Genomic DNA, 22,236 nt, shown 5'->3' on the forward strand with positions numbered 1-22,236 from the left:
TGATAGTTCTGGCTTCGCGTGCCTTAATTCTCCGCAAGAGAAGTGGAAAACACTTATCAAGAAATGGGTCACGCAAGAGGACACCAACCTCTCCAATACTATTTACTGCATGCTTAGCAAAAGTATTCAAGTTATTAGACTTGGAAGAATTCCGCGTGAATGTCAACGGCGAATATCTCAACCACCTTCGTTTGCAGATGACATTCTCCTGTTCAGCAACGCTGGGTACACATTGCTACAAATGATTGAGGGTCTTAATCAAGAACGTGTAAGAATAGGGCTGAAGCTTATTATGCAGAAGACAAAGGCAACGTTTAATACCCTCTCGAGCATCATGAACGGTCAAGAATTCAAGATTGGCAGTCAGCATCTGGAATCTGCACAGGAGTACGTTTATCTTGGTGATTTACTTGCAGGGGACCCTGATCATGAGAACGAAATTTGTAAAGGCATAAAAATAGACTGGAGTGCCTAAGGAAGGCAATGCCAAATCATGACCAGGAGCTTACGGCTATCGTTGAAAATAAAAATGTACAATTATCGAATTCTATCGGCACTAACCTATAGAGCAGCACCTTGGAGGTTATTAGAGAAGCACGATAAGAAATGAAGGACCGCGAAACAAGCGATGAAACGAAAATGTTAGGCGGAACGTTGAGAGACCTGAAGATAGCGGTGCTGATCAGAGAGCAAACGGTGGTAGCCGATACTGCAGTTTCCTTAGGAGGAAAAATGGAGCTGGTCAGGCATGTAGATTGAAAGGAGGGTAGATAGTCGCTAGTATACTTGATTTACATAGCGCACGCTTAGAGAAAGGTAGAGCTATCGAGGATGCCGGAAAATTAAGTGAGGTGATGAAATCAGGAAATTCGCAGTCACAACAGGGAATCCGTTAGCGAAAGACAAATGTGATTGGAGGTCGCCGTGCTTTCATCCCGCAATGGACATAAGAGTAGGCTGATGACGATTTACAACATGCAACATCTGTCCGGAATGTTTACGCACTGGTGCTCTTGAGCCGCAGTTCGCTTCTTACTGCGAGGGCGCTTCGCAGGTTTACTGGACGGTGTCTGCTGCCGTTGGACACCACCGTTGAATATAACCTTGGCTTCGGCGTCTCTGACCAAAGCGCTTCAGTGTAGCAAGACCTACGACTTCAACCGATTCGATCCGAAAACAGCCCGACTGTTGAACCGTTATGTATTTTGCGTGCAGAGCTGCGGAGTATTCTGACGTGCATTTGAGCGTGTGTTCTTACGAAGATGGTAAATTGATCGAAACGTTGGCTCTGGTGATTGTGGTAATGGTGAGGGATTTTAGCCTTGATTTAAAAGAAGTGCGATTGGGGCTATGACAGGCATCGCAGTTTGGGTATTTTTGCATTGACCTCACCAACCCCATGACATATTACCCGATTTCAAAATTGCAGTGCACGCGCTTTTGTGCGTTTCTTGACTTGGTGTGAGTCATCATCGCGCTTTATCAGCTGAGGAGAAGCCAAGGAGAAACGATTAACGCTGATACGACGTCAAAGTGTGATAGGCAGCAAAACTTGCCTGCACGGATGTCTTGGCATCGAAGGTTTGTGTCACAAATTTGGCAGAGTCTGTCGCCACTGCTTCTTCCTGGATTTCTCTTTCATGGCTGCGTCCATAGCTATGCGATGGGAGTGCACGTTTCGCCATTGGTTGGCCCTCGAACGCAATGTGTACCAGCACCTCAGAAGGTACCGACTGCCAGGAGAGCAGACATTAAGCCTACGCGCGGCATTAGAATTGCACCTGCAACCATTTGCAGCGCGATGACCTACCATCCCCATGGGCGTGCGGGTGCTGGTGGCCTTGCCTCGAAGCCATATGAACTAGTTGCTTGCTTGCTTGCTTGCTTGCTTGCCTTTATAAGTGGCTCGTACCCACTATGGGGGATTGGCCAAGAATCGGGTGATTTAAGGAAAACAATTATCGGACTCTAATCAGGATCACTTTTATAAAATTTTTTAATGACGAAAGGAAATTATTCATATAAAAATTAAGAAGTTAGCAAGGAAATCGTCCTGATTCAATTATGTACCCCACAACAGCTGCACCAACATCCCTATGACAGTGTCCGAGAGAAGAGGCACCAAAAGATAGAATATTGGGTATCGTTAAATTTAATCTAGCACTGTTAAAATTTGCTTCTAAAGCATGTTTTCTTAATGAGGAAAAACGGCGGCATGACAGGAAGAAGTGTTCTATTGTTTCGTCTTCACCACAGTATGAGCACAAGGAGGAGGGCGCCAGACCAGACCGATGTAGATACAAGTTTAATGTAGGAATGTGACATCTGAATTTGGTAAAGAGGACTTCAAGTTTTCTATTATGGCAGAATTTTCTGTTCCAAGGAAATAGGAGGTGTCGATAATCAGTTAGATTTGTTAATGGCAGGTTCCAGGAGTCTTGCATGACTGCCCGTCTCCTGAACCTAGCCGCGGTTATATAAGTTGATACAGGAAGAATCGGAAGAATTGGACCACTAAGGGCAGCTCTCGCTAAGCTATCAGCTAATTCATTAATAACTAAGCCTTTGTGATCAGGCTTAGACCAATCTAATTAGCTTTAAAATAGAAGGAATCAGACATTGGAATGTACGCGAAGCTTGTGAGCCATTATTTGCAGTGAGAGCTGAACACAATGACAAAGAATCCGTTACGATTACAACTTCCGAGATTGATGAGTGCACTTTTCGTAGAGCCAATGTAGCCGCAAGAAACTCAGCTAGAAATACTGGTATATAGTCTGGAAGTCTTAGGGAGAACGACCAGTCGAAAGCGGAGAGGAAAATTCCAATTCCAGATTTTCCTTCTCATTGCGAAACATCTGTCGCTAAGACGGCTTTTATTTTTAACTCCAATAAGTGATTTTCTAATAGCCCATTTAATATACTGTAAGAAAGTAATTTTGCGTTGTTTGGATATATATCGTCGAAAATAATTTGGAGATTCTCTCTCTCACTGCAAATTGGAGGGATCTCACATAATCGTACATCTAGTTACAATGTAGTCTTCGTTTTCTTTCCCTAATTATTATAGCAATAAAGACATTCAGTCATGCTCTAATACTGTGGTGGTGGCGATAGTGTCGTCCTGCCGAACTTTCGGCAGACCAGCCCACAATTGGTCCACCTGAGTGTCTCTTCCAGCGCCAAATATGTCACCATGTCGGGCTTCTCGCGTTGACCTCACTAACCCATGATATATTACCAGACTTCAAAATTGCAGTACGTGCGCTTTTGTGTATTTTTTGACTTGGTGTGGGCCATCATCGTGATTTATCAGCTGAAAAGCCAAGGAGAAACGATGAACGCCGATACGACGTCAAAGTGTGAAAGCGCTTCGGTGTAGCAAGACCTACGACTTCAACCGATTCGATCCGAAAACAGTCCGACTGTTGAACCGTTATGTGCTTGTGGTGCGGAGCAGCGCTGTCTCTCGCATAAATGAGAGAAGAATGCGTTTCACCTACACGGGCCATCCTTTTGACGGCGGTGCGGTGAATCGGCGAGTGTGGTTGCGTTTGTCAGTGCTGTAGCAAAAGCTCGGATACGGAAGCTGTCGAAAAGCTGGGGCCAGTGATTTACTGTAAGAATTTAGCCTCAACTACAGACGCATGATGTGCGATCATGCTATCAGTTGCTCGTGCCGCACGCAACATTGCTGCCCGACTGGGCGCTCGAGGCACTTTGCATGTATTCGCGGCCTTCTTTCACGCTCGGAAAAACACCGTTATGTAGCACGTATTGAGCAACCGAAATCTGTGTCGGGAGTTTTTAATGTTGCTCTAGAATTTTCTCATTGACTCTTTTCATCTAATTATAACATTTAAGAAGCTCTATAATTAACTAAGACAACAATAATTAGGTGGAATACAAAAAAATTATCTGAGTATCTCCAAATGACGGCATACATTACCTTGGTTCTGTCCAGCTACGTGTCATTTGCATATTTTTAAATCTTGTTGCATGTTAGTTGGGACGCCCAGTATACCCATATAGGACATCATGTATACCCACGCAGCGCATCATCTCACGCGTTACAGACAGATGGACAGAATTCCGAGGGAATTAGCCCCAGAATGTTAACGCATTTTTAAAAGACGCTTCCGCCGTCGGCTCGCTCAAGCTATTACTAAAACGCATTTACTGCGCTAAGCAGTCTTGAGTTCGGGATGTGCCTTTCTATGTAACATCATGTCACGCAAAACCGTGCCCAAACACGTATACTACGAGAAATAGGCAAACTTCTCGCTATTCGTTGTATTCGAATCAAAAAGAAGTCGGCGGCTGTGATACTGGCGCTCTGTCACTACTTCGCCACCCCGATGCAGTGCCCGCCAAAATGTTTTCATTTTAAGCTTACTGTCGTACTTCACAAAATATTGTTGAGGTGTCACATGTAAGGCAGCATCAGAAAATACGTATAAAACATTTATTTGGGATTGAAAGTAAACCGAAACAAAATGAACAAAATGTGCTAAGCTTGTTGTTTACAAGCGTAGATGGGCAAAGTCCATGGCCGGCGAAATGTAAGACGTCGTGTTCTGGGCTGTCTTGATGATGGCGCTCTGGACCTATAGCACGTACCTAAATCGTACGTGCACAGTGCACCTCCATAAATACCGGCTCCGACGAAGAGCCTGGGCCAATCAAACCCATGATTCATAGAGCGTTGTCGAGGTGTCACTTGCGCTCAGGGGGTGTTTTTCCCTCATGCGTCTGACGCACCGGAGAAGTTCTTCACCGTGTATCCAACAATCGGATTCGCTGTTTGCTTGACGATGTCGCTCGCTTGCAGTGATACGAAAAAACATCAGCTCTACTGACCCGTGCACAGTGGTCCTTAAGAAAATAGGGTTCAGCATTTTTTGGGTAAACATTGGGTAGGTAGTTGGGCTAAGGTTGGTGGTTTATGCGAAGGCGCTCGTGATTTCAGAGCTGCTCGCGCTGCTGTTCACACTAGGCTGAATAGTCTGTCTTTTGTTCCCACAAATTTTCTCGCTCCATGGCGCGATGCGCCACATAGAAAATTCATATAGCCTCCTATCTAGTAATCCTAAATCCACATGGATAACCAATACAAAAAAAAAACGTACGGACCGATATATCATAGAAGGCACCTTATATACATATAACTCGCATATACAATACATGAAGATATTAGGATATGCAAATTCAATAATATGCACATCCAACGAACATGCAACGCACATTTTGAAATCTATCTGAAAAGAATCTTCAGTGAATCGCTGTCAATCACTAACGGCGATGCGTGCAATTGTGCTTACTTTCATCCTATGCAACATGCAACCATGTGTTATTTTTATTTTACATTATTCATACCTCAATCGCGCGAGTGAATTACATGAGAGGTGGATTGTACAATGGCACTAAACATGGTACATCAATGTGTATGTTGCACCCCCGCAAAGCGGGTCACAACTTTATTCGCATCAGCAACAACACTGAAAAACTCACTTGCTGTGCAAGCTGAAGGGAAGGACGGTGTTGTAACGTAATTTGAAATTAGCGGAGAAATCTTTGGAACTATCCAATGACAACAATAAAAGATAAACCGAAATTCATTGAACATGAATGTGCGGACGTGGCGGCGTTCGTGCTGCATATAAACTAAAATTTAAGAGGGGTCATAGTAATAAGATACCATCGCGAGATGCAGATTGCAGTGGCAATAATACAGGTCGCATGGCCTGCCGCATAGGTTAGGAAAGAAATACTGAGCAGGTGGTTGACCGTCTTGTACATGCACATGCGCGAGGCTGCTGTGTGGCACGACCAGAAGTTTTCTATAGTAGTTGCAGCCTAATTCAAGTGCTCAAAGCTGTGTCAGCTCGTGCACCTTGTCTTGTCAAAACTTAGCTGGTTACACGTAGCTTGTTACTGTGAAATAATCGAGTTAACGTGAACGTTTCCAACTAAAAATGCAATCGATGAATTACGAAACAACCACGAACGTAACTCATTGCAAGTAAATTTTTCGCGATTTGTTATGTACACGTCTGAAGATAGAAACAAATTTGTTGCATGCAGCTAACTCTGAATCTGACCTGCAGCCACATATTAAGTTGGCTAAGTGTTTGTTAGATAAGACTCAAACCATTTAAAGTATATCTGGTCGACTCGTGCAACCTGCTAACGATTGCTGCTAACGATTGCAACCTGCTGAAGGTCTGCGCTGTACAGGTCTCGGCTGAAAAGGTCGTTTAGTCGGCATGTTAACAAGGAAAGTGTTAACACTTAAGTGTTAACAAGGAAACCGTACTAAATGCAACAGAGAACACTTATTTCAAAACAAATCTCATTCCCAAACACGAAAAAAGGTGAACAAAGCTATGGACGCAAACTGCTGCATCTATAAAAAGAAAACAGTCTACAAAAGTGACTACACTCTTACTATGAAGGGACAACGCAAGATTCAATCTTACCGAGTTCGAACTCAATGTGCGACAATGGGGCGAAGGACACGAAGGTGATGTCGTGGGTCACGAACTGTCCGAAAATCATAGCCAGGTGGGTCAAATTTTTGTGTGTCACGTTCTTCTGCTCATGAAGAGTCATGGAGACAAGCCGGGCGCTCGGAAGCGGAGAGCCGTCGCAGGCAAGCCTGGGTTTGGATACACCTGCACACGATTACACACAGGCATACGATGTAACGTTGAACACTAGCAGAAACACTAAAACAACAAAAACTGCTCACGAAAATCTGCCTACAATTACTCCAAACGATACCAGAAAAAAACAGTACAAGATATACTGCCTTTATGACTGTGTTAGCTATCACGGTAAAGCTACGCTTTGTGGCAGAAACCGCAATTTTTTTAAGGTTTCAGAGCCAGCTTCAGCGACAATACTGGGAGACCATGATCTTTCAAAATAACTATTCATTGATAGATATCATGGTCTTCCAGTATTGTCACTGTCTGTCTCACTGCCAGTAGAAATAACGTCAAAACTAACATAATCAGCAGCAGTGATAAGTTGCAAACAAAAAATTATCATACAAAGCCCTCGTGAAGTGATGGTTTGCCTCTTTGTTATAAGTTTACTACCTCGTATGTAAGGTCATATAAAAAGAAACAGTTTATCGGACCAGCTAGCTGGACAAAGAAAGGGATCTGACGCGCGCTCCGCCAGGCTTCCATCACCTCAGATCAGTTTCGGCGACCGGATGGGAGGCCGCGCATCGTGCGTTCCGCCGAGGAGCAGGTTGTGTTTGAGCAACGGCGCCGCGAACTCCCTCGGAAAAGGGCTCGTCGCCGACGTGCCGATTCTAGCGTGAGGGCTTCCAAAGCCCAGGCCAAACGTCAGCAAAGAGCCGCCGACCCTGAGTTTAGAGCCACCGATGCGGAACGACTGTGACAGCGTCGTCTTGCCACAAGCTTCGCTTACCCCCGTTTTCTCGACAGGGGAAGAGCTGGTGATTTTTTTCTAGACTTACTTGGCCAGTCCTATTTCAGATGGACATGTAACCGGAGCATTGCATTTAACGAACTACCATGTTTTAGTACGCACCATCTGCGTAGGCTGGGCTCAGCACACGCCGGAGGCAGGAGTCGGTTTTTCCCCAGTCTGGGTGCTCCAGGTTATTGCAGCTACCGTCGATTTCCCGGTACGCCTTGGAAGGGTCGCAAGCGGGCTTTGGCTCACACGTCAGAGAAGCATTCAGCGTTGCCAGAATTTCATTCCTGACTTCGGTCGTATTACTGCAGTTTTCCCCGCTGAAATGACAAAATAAATGTGGCTCTTCTTTCACTGGTACAGCACAATGATGTAAAAAAAACCAGCCATCTTTTAGGTGAAGAAGAAAAGGACCTACACTTTTTACTCTTGCACTGGTATGCAAAGCAATTACAAAATTCTGCACTTCCTTCAATCGCAATGGGTCTTGCTTTGCTTGCTCTGTCCGCTAGAAGGTTTCGCCAACTTATTATGCATATTGGATGGCGACATCTGCTGCACAGACGCTATTTGCCACGGGCGTGTCAATCCACTTGTTTGTACTTGATGAATATATGTAGTGATGCGAAACTTGGTCAACACGCCAAATTTCGACACAAATTTAGCTAGCATAATGAACAGACGAAGAACCCCTTAGAGCGAAACTATGTTGTCGTCCGACGCCGACGTCGACGGACGTCAACGCTGATGCTTTTATTATGGGGGTGATGCATAAAAAAGAGAGAGAACCAGCTTGTACGGGCGTGTGTGAGGCATAATCAAATAACATTTGCCCTCATGTTTTCTAGCTACGCTGTCGAGGTTTCTCGAGCGAGCTTTATTAAAGGAGTATTATTGTTGTTGGTAAACTGAACAGTCCCTTCCGTTATTTAATTCATTAAAAAGTACGGTACCTCTGTCTAACGCAATATTCGATTTTCTAAGATATCGTGCGCCTATACAAAGCAAGTGCTCGACTATCACTTTTATTTTTAATTTTACCATGCCGAAAATAAATGCTTCAATCATACAGGAACATCACCTTGCGATCAACGTCTTGACAGTTTTGAAGGCTGCTTTAATCGCTTCTTCTCGCTGGTGCCGCTGCTCCTCGAGCTGCCTCGTGATATTCATGAAAAAGGGGCACCCACGAGTTGGCAGGCCTGGGTAACCACTCGTCTCTGAAAGAACAAACATCACTCAACGAAGTTGTTCAGCGCAAAGAACTGCCGTTATTTACTGACTCTCGTGACACTAAAGAAGTGCTATGGGATTGTTATACCTTTTGCGTCATTTGGCTAGCATGCAGTATAGCGGAGCGCAGCTAGTCGCATTGTGGAGATCACCGCGATAATCTGTTGCCGTGGCTACGATTGGTAGTTTCATGCACCGTGTAATTGACATTGCTCTTCGGTTTCCCGGATTCAAGACGCCCATTTTTCAGCAAGGCGTGTCATATCACATGCTTGCCGAGGCAAGCGACGGAAGAACTCCGTCTCATAATACTAAAACAATCTATTGAAACGAACGAATGCGCATTCGACGAACGGTGTCACTAGTTTCGTGAAAAATATTTATCAGTAGCCATCATCATCATGTACACCCGACGCGTAAACCTAAACCGCAATACTCGTCTCAGATATATAAAAAATGAATCGAGTTGCATAACGTTACAACCTACACGTATCGTTGTATAAAACTAAAACGTACAAATGATTTATCACATAGACTTACCTGCAGCGCCGTCTGCATCTCTTGGCATAACGTATTTCATTTTCTCAACTAGCGTCATTCTTTCCTCCGGATGTAGGTCGCCATATCTCCGAGATGAGAGCGTTGCGGACGTCCCCGAAACCACCAGCAAAAGAAGGAAGATAAGAACTCGACTGCAAGTTGATGCACATGCAAGACAGAAAGCAATGGGGAGTTATTGTATTCATTGTATATAAGACGATTGTAGTTTCTCGATTGAAATAGTGAGCGCGAAAGAATGCAGCACTTTCTTTTTTTCCTATTAACGTAGTAGTAATATTTTTTTTATTTACTTGTTCCCAGCCTTTTTCTCAAAGGCAAGGTTACATTCATACGTGGGCTCTCAACGATATTCTCGCCAATTCTCGAATACTGTCCAAAGCGCAATTGCGAAAAATGTACTGATCACACTGCAACGACCTTGTGTGAGGAAGAGAAAGGAGAAATGAGCAGTGCTCGCAGGAATCATAATGAATTCAAGTGAGTCAGAGATTAGATGGCATGGGGCTTCGCAGGTGAAAAATAAGTTCGTGTCAGCGGTATCCTCGGCTCTGAATTCATATTATTTCGAAAGCAGCAGGCTCTCACAGAGGTCGCCGACGCCTCTGAAGGACTTCGCAATCGAAACAACGCCGTCTTAACTCGTTACAGTATTATCGACTCCGAGGTCCAAAATATGTCTATACCAATGCGACTATTTAACGACTTTGCGTGGCGCACAAACCAAGAGGTGCTGATACTCCGGTATTGCCCTTGTAAGGTGGTTATTTGGGGCTAATGAAGCATTCTAGTCAGATTACATAAGGTACCGTACGTTACCCTTGTTATTTCTGTTTTGGGTGAGTTTTTAATTGTAAGGCCTTTATTGTGGACTATGGGAGCATGCGAGTTATATTAGACAAGTTATATGTCGGTTACCCTTGTTACTTAATTGCAGTGTGCATAACTTCGCAATCAACGTCCTTTAGAGCACGTTTCTACTGGTAATGTGGGTAATGCGGGCTAAAGGAGCATGCGACCTACGTTACATGGCGCATAGTATGTTACCTTTGTTACTTGTGTGTTGCATAAGTAATTAACCGGCTTGTGTTAGAACACCTACTATTTTCGAATTTTCTTCCGCTTAAGACGTTTTATAACGATGTTCAATGAACTGCAATACCAGTTGTTGTTGCAGAGATACAGAGTCATAAAGTGTCGTGCACTGTCAATTATATTTAAAATGCAGGAGCTGTATGAACCATACCATAAAGCTTATATATCTGAATTAGAGGGAACAAATGTAACCTCGTTATCATGTCTGTGATCCCGATGTCGCTCTTGAGAATCGCGGCGTTTGGAAACCGACCATCATCACACAACTAAATCAGGCAGGCTCGTTATTTGCACGTGAATAAAACAACATTTTCTAGTAGCAGGTGATCCTATGAAAAGCAATGCCTACCTTTCCAACATGGCACTAAGAATCACAGTTTCGAACCAACAGGCGTGCTGACCTGAAAGAAAGTGAAAGTTGTTATCCTTTTTTTTTCTTCATGCTGGTTTTGTTGATATTTAAGATGTGATCTTTACTTGCATCGACAATGTTCAGTCAGTGTGGGCAAAAATCAGTAAAAAGGTGTTCGGATTTTTTTCATTTCTTTTTTCAGCGACAAAGCCTCGAGCACTCAGGAGTGACGGCTGAGACTACATATCATCAATTGCCAGCGTCGACCTTCCGTTGTCAATGTAACTAAAATGTTCCGAGGAAGCCTTTCATGTAAGACAGAATGAGAAAATAGGCTTATACTAGAAACACATGAGATACAGCAGAGACAAACAGCTGTGCTCGAAAAAAAAATGCCGTGGCGCTCTCTTCACCGCACAAATGAGCGCTTACGGTTGTAAAAATAGTCAAGACGCTAACCCAATAGATAAACATCAAATTTTACACTAAACCTTTGGCGCAAGATGCCACCCACGCAAAATGGTAAGCGGCAAATTTTTTTTTTACAGCGAAACTGCTGTTACGACAATCGTTTCACAATTTGTGATGATCACAGGACAGTGATGACAGAAAAGAGAGTGTTCCTTTGGGAAACATCTCGGGACCATTACGTTTCCTGCGGTGCGGAAATGAAGTCGCTCATGTTGGTTCAATCGGTAAATACGTAATCTAAGTTTATAATACCACGTTATTCGTTGCTGGTCTTTTCAGTACTCGCGTAGTTCATCGAGCTAATGCAACAACAGCTAAATTAAATGACTGCTCACTATGTATTTATTTATTTATTACTTATTGTTGCCAACCCTCAATTTGTTTATTTTCTTTCATCCGGGATACGCCCAATTCAAAACTATAGCTCGTAATATCAAACTAAAATAAAGGTATTAAAGTTATTCAAAACTTTTGCGCATATTTTAGAGAACGTGACGTGCAATAAACACGGTAATTATTTACTTAGCAAGCTACGTATAAGTACTGGACTCGTGTACCCGCGGTGATCGTATCTTGCGCCCTCAGTGGACATAGAACGTGGAGTCGAAATGAAGTATGCATTACAGAAGTCACGCCTTAAAGGTACATAACATGTTTCGCATATACACCGACGTAGCGCTCGTTGTAACTGCTGCAGAAATATTTGCCAACCGGGGCCGACTGTACTCGTAAAACCCATATTGCCCCGTAACTCCCCCTCCCCCATATACAGTAATTGGAAATGAAACATACAAGATGCAACATAAAATGCCCGCTTTTCTCATATGTCCAATGATGTTATTGGACATAGCAGATAGGGGAATACAAGTTTTTTTTTTCACTTGCCATTATTTCAGGATTGCCTCCATTTTCCTCTCCTTTCAAGTTTCCACCTTCCGAAATGCTCATTTCAATGTTAATTAAAATATGCGGATAATCTACCATTGTAAATATCTACGCGGCTACATATACAATGCCCATCGGATGTGGATGTGCATACACACGCATACACATATTACTAGAAGTCTTCGACCGCACGGCCCCCACGGATGTTCACACCGATGCCAGTGGCGTAGGACTTGGTGCCGTGCTTGCACAGCGAAAAAGTGGGCATGATGAATACGCAAGCCGAACGCTAATGAAAGCGGAATCCAACTACTCCGTCAGCGAAAAGGAGTGCCTGGCTATCATCTGGGCCCTTGGAAAATTCCGACCCCACCTGTACGGCCGCTCCTTCGACGTGGTTACAGATCACCATGTTCTCTGTTGGTTATCGACGTTGAAAGATCCGTCCGGCCGCCTTGCGTGATGGGCTCTGCGGTTACAAGACTTCGACATACGCGTCATTTACCGGTCTGGTCGTAAACACACCGACGCGGAGGCCTTCTCTCGGTCGCCTACACCAAGTGACTTGACTTGCATTTCAGTCATTGAATCGGCGTTTACGTTGCCTGTGCACGTCAACATGGCTGTGGAGCAACGCAAAGATCCCTGGATGGTGGCACTTATGGATTGCATTTCTGACCCTTCAACAACACGCCCTTCACGCGCTATCCGCCGCCAAGCATCTCATTTCGAGTTGCGGGATGGTGTTCTCTGTTGTCTAAATTACGCTTCCGACGACGGCAAATGGTTGCTAGTCGTTCCCCGCCATCTGCGCACAGATGTTTGCTCCACTCTCCATTCAGCCGGCATCTTCAAGACTTACGCCAGGCTTCGCAACCACTTTTATTAGCATGGGATGTATAATTTTGTGCGAAAGTACATTCGCTCGTGCACAGCGTGCCAACGACGCAAGCTTCCTGCTCCTAGTCCTTCTGGTCCTTGGCAGCCCATTCCTTGTCCGTCCCGAGCATTCGACCACTTCGGCATCGATCTCTACGGCTGGCAATTGCTGCACATCAGCTGGCAATCGCTGGATTATTGTCGCTGTCGACCAGCTCACCCGCTATGCAGAAACGGCGGCACTGCAAACAGCGACAGCCCGCGACAGTACGTCCTTCATCCTGCATCGCTTCATACTGCGTCATGGGGCACCGCGGAACTTCTGAGTGACAGAGGGCGTGCGTTTCTTTCCGATGTTCTTAACGCCCTTCTGCCCGCGTGTCATACCGTCCATCGCACCACTACAGCTTATCATCTGCAAACGAACGGCATAACAAAACGCTTCAATCGTACTTTCTGCGACATGCTATTCATGTACATTACATCGGATCATACCAACTGGGACCCCGTTTTGCCATATCTTACGTACGCTCATAACACCGCTTCGCAGTCCACAATGGGATTTTCACGATTCCTTCTGGTATATGGGCGTGAACCTAACTGTACGATTGGTACCATTCTCCCCTACGGGCCTGACCTATCAGAGGGCGCGCCTCTGTCTGAAGCCTCCAGGTATGCCGAGGAATGCCGTCAGCTGGCCCGTTCATTCACGGCGGAAGACCAGAGTCTCCAAAAATTCCGTCGCTATGATGACCGACCTCCCTGCGCCTACCAATCGGACTCACTATTCTCACTGTGGATACCTTCAAGCACCCCTGGTCTCTGCTCTAAACTCTTCGCTCAATACAACGGTCCGTACCGTGTCGTACGACAGACGACGCCAGTCAACTACGTCGTCGAGCCGATAACGCCATCGACTGACTTGAGGCGTCGCGGACCCGAGACAGTGCACGTCCAGAGGCTTAAACCCTATTACGACCCCCTTGTCCTCTCCTCTCCTTGAGTCGCCAGGTTGGCTCCTTCTTCACCAGGGGGCAGTTGTAGTGAAGAAGACTGGCGCGCCCTATGAACGCGCTCTCATTGGCCCGCCGACGAAGTGGGGCTCGCGCTCGCGGTGTCTGACGCTCGCCTGAGACGGTCGCGTTTCTGAGTGGTCAATAAACCGCATTACAATATATATATATACACGCTCTTCTAAGCTCTCCCCTCTTTACCTCTGCCTCATGACCGGCTGCCAACACGTTTTGCACTCAAACATTTTTATTGCTGACGCATTAAGAGCAGCTAAGCTGAACACCACTGCAATTTATGTGTTCGAATTTCTAAGAACTGCTGCTAGTCACAGCAGGCCTAATTCTAATAAGTCCCTGGATCATTATTCAGTTTTAATCTGGCAATTGCAACAGATGCCATGTAATTTTAGGTTGTTAGAACATGGTAATATAAGCGGTCACGGAGCAATCACACAACACATTTCTTTTTAAGCGAAGCCTTAATAATCTCACAAGTTTCGGCGGTGGTGGTTGTAGTGTCAGGCTGAAAACTGGGCAGATCCTTCTGAATGTGTTGCCAAATAGGGCATAGGACCGACGTCTGCCCGAACCCCAGCCTTCCTGTATGCCACAGATGCGGGATACAAGAGCCCGACCCCAACCATGACTGTGCCCCAAAATGCGCATCATGCGGAGGAGATCGTCTAACAGGAGCAAAAGAATGCGCTAAACGACTAAAACCCACGAAACCAATCCCAAACAAACAAAAACAAGGGCACTCAAAAACCTCGCGAAAACATAGATGGTTCGTGACGGATGACACCGAATCGGAGGACGACATGTGGCCAAGGCTACCAGGCAGAACCTCACGAACAAGATCTCCATCGCCGGAGGGACACCAATCCAGGTCAAGTTCCAGATCGAGATCAAGACAAAGACCTGACATAGACTATAAGAATCTACCCAAATCAAGATCCAACTCAAGATCAAGATCCAACTCCAAATCATGACCAAGCATCAGTGCATCCGAACAAACTCTTTTCCCTTACCCAAACCACATTCCCAGGATCCAGAAGGCCGGTGCCGCCGGGAGACACACGCCCGGGCAGGGAGAGGAGGACAAGGGTACCAGGGTGAGTTGGGCGGAGGTGGCAAAACCGCAGGCTCCCATAACATCCGATATAGCATACCAAAGAGTGATAGCGGAAAACCGCGCACTCAAAGAGAGCTTGTCGGAGCTCAAAAAGGAGATCGCGTCTCTTAAACAACTATTAGACAAAACAGCAATCGCGAACTCTTCCACAACGGGTGGCGCGGAGAGTAACACAGCAGAGCCTAAAACAAATTCAACAGAGCAAATGTTTCAACAATTAGTTGAAGAGCTGCAGGGAGTACAAAACTTCCAACAACAGATGTTTAATGAATTTCAAAATCTTAAAACTTGCGTGGACGAACCCATCACCAATCTACGGCAAATTAAAAAGAAAAGAGCCGGGGATAACCCCGGGACTCCACAACCACGCAAAACGAAAAATGTAGTAGTCTCCGACTCCTCCAATAATGAATTATCGACCCCACATGGCCAATAGATCACGGGTATTGGAGGAAAACATCGAAATTTGGCACTGGAACTGCCGCAACTACCAAAAGAGGGCAGCAGCCCTACAACAATTCATTAATACATCGTTAACCCGGCCAGATATAATCTGTCTCCAAGAGGTAGGAAATAAGCCGGTAAAGCTACGGGATTACTATACATATCAGGACCCCAAGCATTCGAAAGTAGCGACGTTGGTGAGAAAGAACATCGCAACTAGTATTCATGAGCCCCTTGAAGGCTCAACTCATCACCAAATTATTGAAATTCACACGAAAAAGAGGGGGAAACCTAAATTTTTCATTGTTAATATATACAGCCCCCTCAAAGAAAAAGGCACAGATTTTGAGAACATCATTGAATTAACAATTGGTAAAATGAATCACAAAGATAAATTAATTGTTGCCGGTGACTTCAATGCACCCCACTCGCACTGGGGATACGTAAGGGATTCGCCAAAGGGCACCAGGCTGGTGCAGGTCGCGGACAAGTTCGACCTAAAAATAGAAACGCTGCCGCTAGCGCCTACTAGAGTGGGGAACAGTGTGAGTTTAGACACTTATCCCGATCTGACGTTTACCAAAAACATAGAGGCAGCGTCTTGGAAGAACCTAGATGAAACACTAGGCAGTGACCATTATATTGTCAGTCTATCAACCTCGTCACCAAAAATCCGTAGACAGCTTGGAACAGCCAACATAACCGATTGGGGAAAATTGAGAAAGTATCTCTTTGCAGAAGGGCAGATAGAAGATATCAACCAGTGGTCGGAAGAAGTGCGAACAGCACACACGAGTAACTCCAAGAGCATCACACTGACGGTGGAACACCCCGCCGTAGACCCACATTTATTACACTTATGGGACTGCCGAAGAGGCCTCACTAAACGCTGGAAGCGTCAAAGGCTTAACAGAAAACTCAGAGCAAGAATAGAGGTAATTGCACAAGAAGCAAATGATTACGCACAGAAACTAGAAACAGAAAATTGGCTGCAGTTCAGTGATTCCCTAAGGGGAAACCTCGCCACAAAGAAAACCTGGAACATACTTAGAAGTATGTTAGACCCAGCAGCAACAAAATCAGAATCGTCACGCGCCCTTGCAACCATAGTGGGAGAATTCCAGGGCACAGAAGGCGAACTCATAGCCAAACTGAAAGAAAGATACATAGGGGAACCAACTATTCAGTCATACTCGAAAGCATACGATGGGCCCCCGAACGAAATTTTGGACGCCCCCATAACGGAAGCAGAGCTCTTCGCAGCAACCCAGGCAGCTAAGAAAAATACAGCGCCTGCAAAGGATCGGTTAACTAATGCAATGCTACGGAACATAAATCATGAACAAATTAAGAAACTAACTGAATACTTTAACAGAGAGGTATGGCCAACCGGGAAAATTCCAGAGCAGTGGAAAGAGGCAGAAATAATTTTGATACCTAAACCCGGCAAGGCTCGTAACATACAAAACCTCAGGCCGATCTCACTCACGTCTTGCCTGGGAAAACATTTTGAGCGAGTCATCTACACAAGACTTAGAAACTATATAGAAGACAATAACCTCTTGTCAAACTATATGTATGGCTTCAGGCCACACTTATCGACACATGATGTATTCCTAAGACTGAAGGAAGAGGTACTGAGCCACATTCCAACAGGTAGTGAACATTTACTAGCGGCCCTAGACCTCAAAAGCGCATTCGATACCATCGCGCACGAATTAATATTGAAAGAACTTGAGAAAACTAGGTGCGGTGAAAAGACTTACAATTATATCAAATCTTTCTTGGGGAATATAACTGCTACTATCGGCGTCGGAGAAACCCGATCCGGCGCTTTCAATATGCCAAATAGGGGTACACCACAAGGTGCCATCCTCTCACCCCTACTGTTCAACTTGGGGATGAATAATCTAGCCCATAGGCTGGAAAAGTGTCCAAATCTGCATTTTGCCCTTTATGCGGATGACATTACTCTTTGGGCGACAAAAGGCTCAATCGGAACAAAAGAACAAGTTCTTCAAAACGCGATAAACATAGTGCACGATTTCGCCACTGAGAACGGAATGAAATGTGCTCCTGAAAAATTAGAATGCATTACGGTGCACGGAAAATATTACAACAAAACTGAAAAGGCTGAACTGAAGCTTGGAGACTCGACACTTAAAGAATCCCGAAAAGTGAGGATTTTAGGGCTGTGGATACAACACAATACTAGAGCAGACCATACCCTAAACACTCTAAAGAATTCAGTAAAACAAATCACACGAATGATAGGAAGAATTACGCGGAACGGGAGAGGACTAAGCGAATCAGACGCATTAAGACTAGTTCAAGCTTTTGCAATAAGCAGAATTATCTACAGCCTCCCGTATCACGAGCTTAACCGTAAAGAGACAGATCAGGCAGACATCCTAATACGCACGGCGTATAAGCCCGCCCTGGGTCTACCACTGGGGACATCCACGGAGAGACTCGAGGCTCTTGGTGTGTACAACACATTTGAAGAACTCAAAGCAATGACAATGGTCACACAACGAGAACGCCTTAATATGTCACAGGCGGGCAGGAGGGTCCTAGAAGAGCTGGGATACCCGATCAACCCACAATACTGCAGCAGCGAACTAGTGGACATGTCGAGGGAGATGCGAGAAAAACTAAAGATCTCCCCCATCCCCCAAAAAATGAACCCAAAATATCATTCAGGCAGGCGTAATGCCCGAGCCAAACAATTACAAAAACGATTCGGCAATAACCCCGACACAATATACACAGACGCAGCACAGAACATTAAGGGACACGTTATCGTGGCTGCTTCGGGACCCTCCGGTATTCCAAGAACCATAAAAACAGCTTCAGTCCGCACAGCCTGCACCAGCACAGCGGAGGCGGCTGCAGTGGCCCTGGCAATAAAGACACGGGAGGGAGAAGACAGGCCCGCCTACGTCCTTACGGACTCTCAGGCGGCCTGCCGACTCTTCCTCCACGGAAGAATCCCTAGGATCGCCCTTAACATCTTGGGCGATCGACTAAGACAAGAACATCACATTGTATGGTGTCCGGGGCATGTTGGTGTCACTGGTAACACAGGGGCAGACGCTCTTGCTCGCGAGACTTCAATCCGAGCAAGGAATGACACCCCAATCGGAAATAATCAAATACTAGCATGCGATGTCTTAGAACATCAACGTCGTTCTCGCCAAGAACTCGCCGCGCCAAACCCGCAATTAACAGTGGAGGAGGCTAGGCTATACAGAAAAATCCACACAAACACCTACCCACATCTGGGGCGATGGCATGCCATCTGGCCAACCAGATATGCCAGTCAATGCCCCTGGTGTGGGGGGAGGCCATCCTTGCCCCATGTGACATGGGAGTGCCAATCACGACCCCAAAATTCAAATTCACCCCGTTTAGCACAAAATTCCCTTAGGGAGCCTTGGGCAGCCATCCTCGCCCGGACTGACCTGGAGACTCAATTGAGCCTCCTCGACCAGGCACGGCGTGTGGCGGTGGCCACTGGAGTCCTGGACTAAGGACCCACCCTCCGGCCCCCTTAACCCTATTTTTCCTAAATAAAGTTATTTCTCTCTCTCTCTCTCTCTTCTGATAGCGCAGAAAGGGTCCAAGCTCAATGGCACATACCCCTGTCAAGTGGGCCGATCCTGGTGATTGTGCAGAAAGGGTCCACGCTCCACGCACATACCCCTGTGGGCTCGGGGACATCCCACCCTCAGTTTGGGCAAACGAATCGGAACGCCTGCGACAGTGTCGTCTTTCCACAAGCTTCGCTTACTCGCATTTTCTCGACAGTAGAGATGGGTCGCTCAGGAGCGAGTCGGATCTTGTGAGCGGCTCTTTTTAAAGAGCGAGTGAGCGGTCGTTCAGTAAAAATGAGCGGCGGTTCTTTTGGAGAAAGGGAGCCGGTTCTCTCGCGTTCAGAGAGCCGTGCAGAGCCGGGTCTTCTGCTGGGTGCGACTTCCGCGCCATCTATTAGCGGTACGAGAAAACAACTGCCCTCCCGCCCTTCCTCGCAAGAGTCGACATCTATTAGCGGTACGAGAAAGCAACTGCCCACCCGCCCTTCCTCGCAAGTCGCCTTCACCCCCTCGCCTTCGGCTGAAGAACGAAAGAACTGCCGCTCACTTACTGAACCACCGCTCCCTCGCTCTTCAAAAGAGCGGCTCAAAAAATCCGGCTCGCTCCTGAGCGCTCAGGAGCGAGCCGCTCTTTTCGCCACGGCTCCCTCGCTCTTCAAAAGATCTGACTCGCTCCTGAGCGCTCAGGAAGGAGCCAGCCGCTCTTTTCGCCACGGCTCCCCCGCTATTCAAAAGATCCGGCTCGCTCCTGAGCGCTCAGGAGCGAGCCGCTCTTTTCGCGTCGGCTCCCTAGCTCTTCAAAAGACCCGGCTTTGAGGTCAAAAGACCTCAAAAAGAGCCGCTCTTTTGAAGACCGAGGGAGCCGTGGTTCACTAAGGGAGCGGCGGTCTCTTCGGAGTGAGGAAGCCGGTTCTCTCTCCTTGAATGAGCCGTGCCGAACCGTTCCGTCAGAGCTGGGTCTTCTGCTGGTTTTCGATTTCTGACCGACGAATGGTGGCCGGTGTGGGCCGACTCGCGCTACTGGTACTCGCTCGCAGTATGTGGTGTGCGCAGCAGTCCCCTTGGTTTTTTGTGCGTCTTATGGTGTGGCACCCGATGCCACCGAGGGGAGAAGTAAAGAAGTCTTAATTGGCAAAGGATGGTACCGATCGTTGTCTGCTGCTGTTCGAACGATGTCGCACTACTCTCACCGATCGCACATCGTGCGCTGGTCCAATAACACTTCGAAAATGGTCTTCCGTGTCTTAAAAGGGCCCCTAAACCATCTCAGATATTTTTTGAACATTTCAAGTAAACGCTCATCGAGTTCAGAATGCCGTCACGATCAACGATGACAAACGCTGCAGCGCTACGCGCTGCGGGAGTACCACAAAAGAATGACGTTCTCCTCCCCTCGCTTTTGCGGTATCCCCAGCGGTCGTCACGATCTCAGCAGGGGGAATCTGGTGATGTCAACTGCGGAAACGATGTCCGTTGGTTGAACAAGAACCTACGACTTCCGGTTAGTCTGCTAGCAGGTACGCGCGCTTTGTGCTCTTCCTCGTCGTAGTGCTCGTTTGTGCGCCCTTTGCGAATCGGTAATTACAGCCCGCAACGCAAGTGCCAAATCACTCGTGTTCCAACACAGTCGTGTTTAGCGGTCTGATTAGCTGCGCGAACAGAGTGCGACAGTGTTGGCCTTTCCAGACGTGCGCGCAACACAGGGTCTATAGCGGTACGCTTCGCATAACACGGGCCGACACCGCAGTAACAGCGGGTAGCCGAGAAGCGCTGAGTCCACGTTACCGGCACGGTAATGACACGTACACACTAGCGGCAAAACGCGCGCGGCGCTCCGCCGGCGGCAAAACGCAGCAGCAGCGGGGCGGCCACACCAACCGGCGGCGCGCCGCTGCGGCAATCACGTGACAGACTAGACTCCTCTCCCCTTCTCGAACTATCCGGGAGCTCACGCGTGTAGATGATAGTGCGAAACGAGAAACAAGCGGTCGGGCGGGTCCGCATGGCACCAGTTTCCCGCGCGTACGTCACGGAAGCGGGCCGCTCTCATTGGTCTCCTTCATCCGCGGCACGCGGCAAACCGCAAAGAATCGGTCCAGGGGTGCTATGCAGGATGCGCCGAGTTTGGCGAAACTCGGGATCTTCACGAGCTCTGGCGACGCCCCAAGTTGAAAGAACTAATGGTAACAAGAGAAAGTTTGTCCGTCGGCACGCCTCCAGTTTCATTGGTTTATCTAGATTCACTCCGGGTGGCTATCAATCCTTGGGCGTTGCCATATGGGCGGTAAACAAACTGAGGCTCACATGATCATACGGTCGGTGCATGGTTGTGCCTTCTTTCACTTGTTTGTCGTTCCACCGAGTGCATTACAGGCACAAGCAAGTTATAAAATAAATGAATTTAGTACAATAATATTAGTCACATTAATGTGGGTTATAAGCATTTTAAAGTTTACAAGATGTACACTGAATGTGTATTAGTCTAATTTGTAGTATAATACGTTTCGCGTTACACCACGAGGGGACGCTCATCCTCCTCTTTTTTTCTTTGGATTGGATTGGCGCGGCTCGCTACGTACTTGCGCTAGCATTTCCGAGCGCCGAATAGTGTGTGCTTGGTTTTCTCACTGAGGTTTCATCAGATCACTCGTTGCTCTTCTCTTTCCTCTGGATTGGATTGGTGCGGCTCGCTACGTGCTTGAGCTCTCATTTCCGAGCGCAAATTGGTGTGCGCCTGGTTTCCACATTGGGCTTTTAACAGATCGCTCTTTGCTCGCGCTAAAGTAAGGCTGCGAGACGAAGTGAGCGTCGACTAGCGCATAAGTGGTTTGCCGCGCGCTTACCGTGTAAGCACTCAGGTACGCCGGAAAGCACTCATACAAGGGTCACAAAACTACGCTTTATTTTCTTTTACTTTGCTATGCACCTTCATACTGGCAAGCGTCGAACGATGCCTTCTAACAACCGCAGGAAAGTCTTTATACTGGGTAGCCCGAGCGGTCCGTGGCTTCTCACAAACGCAAGAGAGGGTCTTTGCAGCGCACGTGGCCGTTGAGTGCCACCACATCCATCCCAAGTGGGACTCCAGCATCGGTGCAGTTACCCTGTACCCATCGCTGACGAGGT

The 22,236-nt window shown here is 46.8% G+C and overlaps 1 protein-coding gene across 4 annotated transcripts in view; it reads right to left on the minus strand.

Annotated features, from left to right (window-relative positions):
- Positions 1–22,236, minus strand: part of LOC119459139 (peroxidasin homolog) — a 132,933-nt gene that overhangs the window by 70,045 nt on the left and 40,652 nt on the right. For all 4 annotated transcript variants that reach the window (XM_049671175.1, XM_049671174.1, XM_049671177.1 and 1 more), the window contains 5 exons: positions 10,688–10,739; positions 9,226–9,377; positions 8,534–8,672; positions 7,567–7,772; positions 6,480–6,674 (listed from right to left, as the gene is read on the minus strand). In XM_049671175.1, coding sequence (XP_049527132.1) covers positions 6,480–6,674; positions 7,567–7,772; positions 8,534–8,672; positions 9,226–9,377; positions 10,688–10,739 — 744 coding nt within the window. The remainder of the gene's footprint in view (positions 1–6,479; positions 6,675–7,566; positions 7,773–8,533; positions 8,673–9,225; positions 9,378–10,687; positions 10,740–22,236) is intronic.

Source organism: Dermacentor silvarum, chromosome 7 (assembly GCF_013339745.2).
Source record: "Dermacentor silvarum isolate Dsil-2018 chromosome 7, BIME_Dsil_1.4, whole genome shotgun sequence".
NCBI classification, from domain to species: Eukaryota; Metazoa; Arthropoda; class Arachnida; order Ixodida; family Ixodidae; genus Dermacentor; species Dermacentor silvarum.